Below are 6,692 nucleotides of genomic sequence, written 5' to 3' on the forward strand. Positions count from 1 at the left end.
CATTATGATCTGCGACTGAGATCAAGCTTTTGAACATGAAGCAGCACATTTCACTCTTGATGGTCTTGAGATTTCCTTGAACCCTGCAGATATTCAAGACCCCCTGTGCCACATGCAGCAAAGCAGCAGCAAACAGAATCGAGCCTGGTCTATGTTTCACTGTAGGTACTGTGATCTTTTCTTTGTATGTTGAAGTTTTGGGTTTGCCAAAATGTTTTTATTTTGTTTTGTCTTGACTGTGCAAAGGACCCTCTCCCAGAAGTTTTTTGTCAAATTCAAGTTTAACTTTTCTTAGATTTGTTGTCCTCTTTGGTTGGCTTTCATTAAGCCCACTTTGGCTCTGACAACGCCCGATGGTGAGGTCTGACACTAGCTACATTTACATGGACATAAGTAATCAGAAGAAACGGCCATTCAGAATAAAAATGCATCATGTAAACGTCATAGTCTGTGTTTATTCTCCTTAGTTTTCCTAGTGTTTTCTATGTTCCCCAGTGTGTCTTTGCCCAGCTGCCCCACATTACCTTGATTGTCACCCTTGTGTTTCTCCTCAGGTGTTTTCTGTTCAGTCATTAGTTTTCTGTGTATTTAAGCCCTGTCCTGTCTCTGTCTTTCGTCGGATCATTTTTTTTTTGCATGTGTTGGTTTTGCTCTGCGTGTGTTCTGTTCCCCCTGCCTGTGATCCTCGTTCATCTAGTAAGTTTGCTGCAATCAGCCCTCTTTTTGTTACATTTTGAAACCTGCCTGCGCCCTGGGTCTGTCCCGTCACCATACTCTCTCAGAAGGAACAATTAATGATGTGATGCTCTGAAACTGTATAACACATCATGATGTTATCAGTCACTTGGACAATCCACCTACTCCGCCATCACTAATATGCACCTTCATATACATTAACTTGTTTTATTGCACTATACTGCAGTCAGATCCTACTGTACCAGGACAGCAGGTTTACAGAATCACAGCATGTTTGAAATCTGCTGGATTTAATCAGAGATCAGAGGAATTATTAGAAAACAAATACAGGTTCATAAGACCTGGCTCAGTTTTACTCTAGACAAAACTTTCTGTGCTTGGGGATCATTAAAACTAATCCCGTCACCCTTTCCGATGACAGCAGATACACCTGTTATTACCGACTAAAAATAGAGTGGTGACAAAGTGTCTCTGCGTGACACAAGATACGCAGAGCTGCTGTCATCAGTTACAAAGTGAGACAGCAGCAGGACAGCAGGACATGAGGAAAAAAGGGTCCAACCTGAGAGGATGAAGAAGATGCCAGACACGAAGGCCAGGATGGTGTGCTGAGGCCGGATGTGTCCGATGTTGCTGATGACGAAGGCGGTGAAGACGAAGAGCAGGGACACCATTGGGAAAGGTGTGGCCGTGCGCACCATCTCTGTGGGAGCAAAAGGTCAGAGTGTAAAAATAACTTATTGGATGTGGAAATGTCCTGAACTTCCTCAAAGAAATGAATGATTATGTTGTCAGAGCTTATAAAAAACAACAACAACAACAGGATTCACAAATTCAGCTAAACACACACATCACCACTTTATTAGATAAACCTGTCTGAGTGCTTGTTAACACAAATAGCTAATCAGACAATCACATGGCAGCAACATGCTGAAGACGAGGGTCAGACTATGTTCTATGCTGAAATGCATAAATGTAAACTTCAACATTTACATTTACCTTTTACATTTAGATTTACTCGTTTAGATTTAATATAACATTTAAATGTAGCATTCAGTAAAAAAGTCCTAAATGTAAGAACAGTGAGCTAAATAACAACAAAATGTTAGCAGAAATTTTTTAACTAGTATTTTACACTCAGTGAACTGAATAAAGAAAATGAGTTAGTGACATTATTTTACATTTTATTTGACACTTGGAGCTCCACAGTTGATGCTGGAGGAGAAGAGCCAAACTGATTGCAGATTATAAAAAATGACAACAGTTAGAACCATCTTTCACAGAATATCATCTCTGAACACACGTTCAAGTTCTCTGTTAATCTTTGAGATGTGGCTGATTCACATCAAAGACACGCAGCTGACAAAATCTGCACCAACTGTGCAACATCTTCATGTCAATATGGAACATAATCTTTAGGAAACGTTTCCAACTTTTTGTTGAGTTTGTGCCAGAAAGAACTAAAGCAGCTCTGAGGGCAGAAGGGTACCATGTACTAGCGGTGTACCTAATAAAGTGGCTGATGAGTGCATATTTGCATCTATCACTCCAAATCTTCTTCTATGAGTCACTTTTCCCCACTTCTTTTACATTTTTAATGGCAAAAACTAAAAGTGAAGGAAACTCCTCCTGAGACCGTCCCCGCCCCCAAAACACCTTTGCCTCAGACCTTTTCCTGTCCTCATTTTCACCTCACAAATATAAAGTCAATTATAAATAACTCAGTAGTTCTGTGAAGTCTTGTTTTGTTGATGGTTTGTGAACAGCTTCTCCTGCAGCTCCAGCAGCTGAAGAGCTTTCACTCACTCAGGATGTTCGCTGTGTTTTCGGTGGTGATCTCTATTTCAGGTTCGGTAAAGTACTCCGATGCAACACATCGCCCGTTCTCTGATCCTGTGAAGAAAAAAAAGAGTAGAGAATGCTGATTTTGCTTTTAGGATGAAAGTCGGTGATGCGTGAAGAAGCACAGGTCTCCTCAGTCTTCCTCACTGTTAACAATCATGTTTTGTGACAGATTTGACTCCAGAGGCTTCCCTTCTCTCCTCTTGCCAATCTCTCCCATCTCTTCCTGTATGTTCGTCGGCATTTTCATATCCACATGCCGAGGATCACCTGTGTGCCAGGATGTGAGTGAGTGTATAAAATATTTCTTCCTACCTGCCACAAAGCACACCCTCCACAGGCCAGAGTGCAGAGCCATCTTCACCTCCATGCTCTGGTTTTGCTGCAGGATGATTCCTTCCACCATGATGAGCCAGTAGTCAGTGGACACGGCCACCCCCACCAGCAGCAGCCCACAGGCTCCGAACACCGTGGACAGGATGGTCAGAGCGCGGCTGCTGCACGAACTCATCTGGAGGACAGGAGAGAACCGGAGTTAAACATCCAAACGGATGGAGGGGTGACAAACACAGCATTCCTCCAAGAAAAACATCTCTCTTATTTTATATTAAGTTGAATTAAACTTGTTACATCTTCATATGAACAAGCATTAAAAATAATGAATCAAAGTTTGTGTTGGGGCTGACTCTCAGCTACTACCACACCTGATTTTATTTCAGCATCTGCAAAATTGACTGAGTTATAGCCATTTTTGTGTTAGCTAATTAGCTACGGCAGCCATCTTGAATTATGTTGACTCCACAGATTAATCAGCTGAAGATGTGGATACAGCGATCACTTTTTCCAAGTTTAAGTCAAATTCACCATGACATGTTTAGGTGACATGGACCGGAGGGGTCCCTGAAGGGTGGTGAGGAGACCCTTTGCCAAACTCCCATACAGGGACACACACACTCTTGGCTGTCCTCCTGTCTCGCTTCATTACGGCCAAAGATGATTTAATGACACAAACACCAACAACCAATCACGTTAAAGGTCGGAGTGGAGCCAGTGGAAGAGATGATGACTTCACCAAGAGAAGTTTAGATGATTGTTTATAAAAAAGAAATAATAAATAAATCAAAAAAGCAGCGTTGGGGGGACAGAAACAGAAAGAGGAGCGAAAGTCACACATGGTCATTCTGTGATTTACTTCTGCTTCACTAAGTGCTTCACTGCACAGCTGTCTGCACCGATTCATAACTTTAAGTGTGCGTGTGTGTGTATCTGCTGCTGGCCTCTACTTAATTTGGACTGCTGTTCATTAGCATCAGCTTGACAAGTAATGAAGAATAAACGCATATGAGGAGCAGAGAAATGTTATCTGGTACAATGTGGAGGATTTTTTTCTTCAACTTTATCCTCTTGTTGTTCTGCTGCCATCCAAACAAAAGAAAAGAAATGTTGGTTGTGGTTGTCACACCACACTCCTCACACAACAATAAGCTGAGTGCCTCATTTGGGTTATTTGCCCTGGGTTTTGTCTCTCAGGCAAAATTATGCCTGCTTTGCCTAATAACAAAGGTTATATCAGAGAGGAAACCTGCAGATGTTTTTACTGACTGCACATGTGTTTAGTGTTCATTTCTTCCATTTAAGTCACACATAAACTTGGATTACAGAAGATGTTTCAAAAATTTTTCCAGAGTCGTACACTTGACAGTGATTTTATTAGGTGTAATTAGTGGAAAGTTTAATTTCTGGATTTAAAAGCTTTGCTGAACGCAGCATCTGTCAGAAGATCTGTGGAAAGATTTATGAACATTTACTATGCTCCCTTTTCGAACAACCTCAGTTTAGAGACAAAGAATTTGACAGGATTAACGAGTGTTTTATAAAGCTTTACTTTGCATTGGTTTGTTTATTTAAACAATTAAGCCACCATTACGTCGTCAGATGGAGCCAGGCTGCAGCTATAAAGCAAATCATAAATACCTGTATTTTATCTTTGTTTACTATAAAAACAACTTCATTCTCTAAACCACAAACTCAAGGCCTGCGAGCCAAATGTGGCCCCCCACAGCATTTTATGTGGCCCACAAGAGCTGCAAAAACATGTTGATATCTTAAATGTATTCTGCTTTAAAGCCAGCGTTGACCATAAACTACATTTCCCATAACACGTTGATTATTTTACTTGTGAAATGACAACATCCCACCACCAGGTGGCGCTGCATAGGGTTTGACTTTAGCAGCTGGTGAATTTGATGTGTAAAATCTCCATTTCACTGCATTTTTGCCAGCTACTTTTAGGGCCTTTCCCAATCAGTGGCTACACCCTCACCCTACTCACTCCTCACTCCGTTTGTGCGTTCCCGCGGAGGGTTGACCATATTAAGTCCCATCCAAAACCAGTTATGTACGAGGGCGAGTGGCTTATTAAGCCCTCCACAGCGAATCAGCATCCAATGCAGACCTGAGCAGCACGTGCATCACCAAATAGTGGTCGACATGGAGCACGGGACATATAAATATAAGTTTTGCATTTGTTTTACACAAAGACACAGAACACTGGCCCATGTTTAAAATGAAGAAAAGACAAAGTAAATAAATGATTTTAAAAATGTTAAAAGTGCAATTGTTTTGACAAGTTATCACACTGTATTTGTTACAAATACAGTCATATCTGAAAACTCTCTAAAATGTGGGCTTAATTATGATCCTCGCACGCGAAGCGTAAGCGGGAGTCATATTGTTTTCGTACTGTTTATTTATTTGTTTTTTTTCCAGTGATTTTTAGTCAACCTTAGCACAAAAACGGCTGCACCAATAAACAGGAAATTTGGCAGGACTGTAGATGAGTCCGACCTACACTGCGCCAGCCAACGGTTTTACAATAGACCCCATATTTGAGGAGGGGGCTCCTTTCAAAGTGGGGGTGTCTGGACATGCAAAAATGCTTATAACTCAGAAACTGTTCAACATAGAATCTTCAGATTTCTTTTGTTGTTTAGCTCTGATGAAGCTCTATTCATCAGGCCCACCAATCAGTGCCCCCCCAGCCCCCCAATTTACCTGAAAAAGGTTTTTTTTGCACAGTTTATTTTTTCCCAGTGGTTTTTGGTCAACCATAGCACAAAAACGGCTGCACCAATCAACATGAAATTTGGCAGGGCTGTAGATGAGTCCGACCTACACTGCGCCAGCCAACGGTTTTAAGATAGACCCCATATTTGAGGAGGAAGCTCATCTCAAAGTGGGGGTGTCTGTACATGTGAAAATGCTTATAACTCAAAAACTGTTCAACATAGAAGCTTCAGATTTCTTTTGTTGTTTAGCTCTGATGAAGCTCTATCCATCAGTCCCACCAATCAGTGCGCCCCGGTCAACATGAAATTTGGCAGGACTGTAGATGAGTCTGACCTACACTGCGCCAGCCAAGGGTTTTACGATAGATCCCATATTTGAGGAGGGGGCTCCTTTCAAAGTGGGGGTGTCTGTACATGCAAAAATGCTTATAACTCAGAAACTGTTCAACGTAGAAGCTTCAGATTTCTTTTGTTGTTTAGCTCTGATGAAGCTCTATCCATCAGGCCCACCATCAGTGCCTCCACGCCCCTGGACCCCCAATTTATCTGAAAAAGGGGGTCTGGACAAGCAAAAATGCTTATAACTCAGAAACTGTTCAACGTAGAAGCTTCAGATTTCTTTTGTTGTTTAGCTCTTATGAAGCTCTATCCATCAGGCCCACCATCAGTGCCTCCACGCCCCTGGACCCCCAATTTATCTGAAAAAGGGGGTCTGGACAAGCAAAAATGCTTATAACTCAGAAACTGTTCTACATAGAAGCTTCAGATATCTTTTGTTATTTAGCTCTGATGAAGCTCTATCCATCAGGCCCACCATCAGTGCCTCCACGCCCCTGGACCCCCAATTTATCTGAAAAAGGTGTATCTGGACATACAAAAATGGTTATAACTCAAAAACTAACATAGGAGCCTCAGATTTCTTTTGTTGTTTAGCTCTTATGAAGCTCTATCCATCAGGCCCACCATCAGTGCCTCCACGCCCCTGGACCCCCAATTTATCTGAAAAAGGTGTATCTGGACATACAAAAATGGTTATAACTCAAAAACTAACATAGGAGCCTCAGATTTCTTTTGTTCTTTAGCTCT

The 6,692-nt window shown here is 41.7% G+C and overlaps 1 protein-coding gene across 1 annotated transcript in view; it reads right to left on the reverse strand.

The window, feature by feature from the left end:
* Positions 1–6,692, reverse strand: part of cacng7b (calcium channel, voltage-dependent, gamma subunit 7b) — a 20,294-nt gene that overhangs the window by 8,871 nt on the left and 4,731 nt on the right. Inside the window, exons 2-4 of the mRNA XM_014012672.1 lie at positions 2,854–3,049; positions 2,503–2,589; positions 1,259–1,399 (exon numbers count right to left, since the gene is read on the reverse strand). Coding sequence (XP_013868126.1) covers positions 1,259–1,399; positions 2,503–2,589; positions 2,854–3,049 — 424 coding nt within the window. The remainder of the gene's footprint in view (positions 1–1,258; positions 1,400–2,502; positions 2,590–2,853; positions 3,050–6,692) is intronic.

The sequence above is a fragment of the Austrofundulus limnaeus genome, unplaced genomic scaffold, assembly GCF_001266775.1.
Source record: "Austrofundulus limnaeus strain Quisiro unplaced genomic scaffold, Austrofundulus_limnaeus-1.0 Scaffold93, whole genome shotgun sequence".
Classification (NCBI taxonomy): domain Eukaryota; kingdom Metazoa; phylum Chordata; class Actinopteri; order Cyprinodontiformes; family Rivulidae; genus Austrofundulus; species Austrofundulus limnaeus.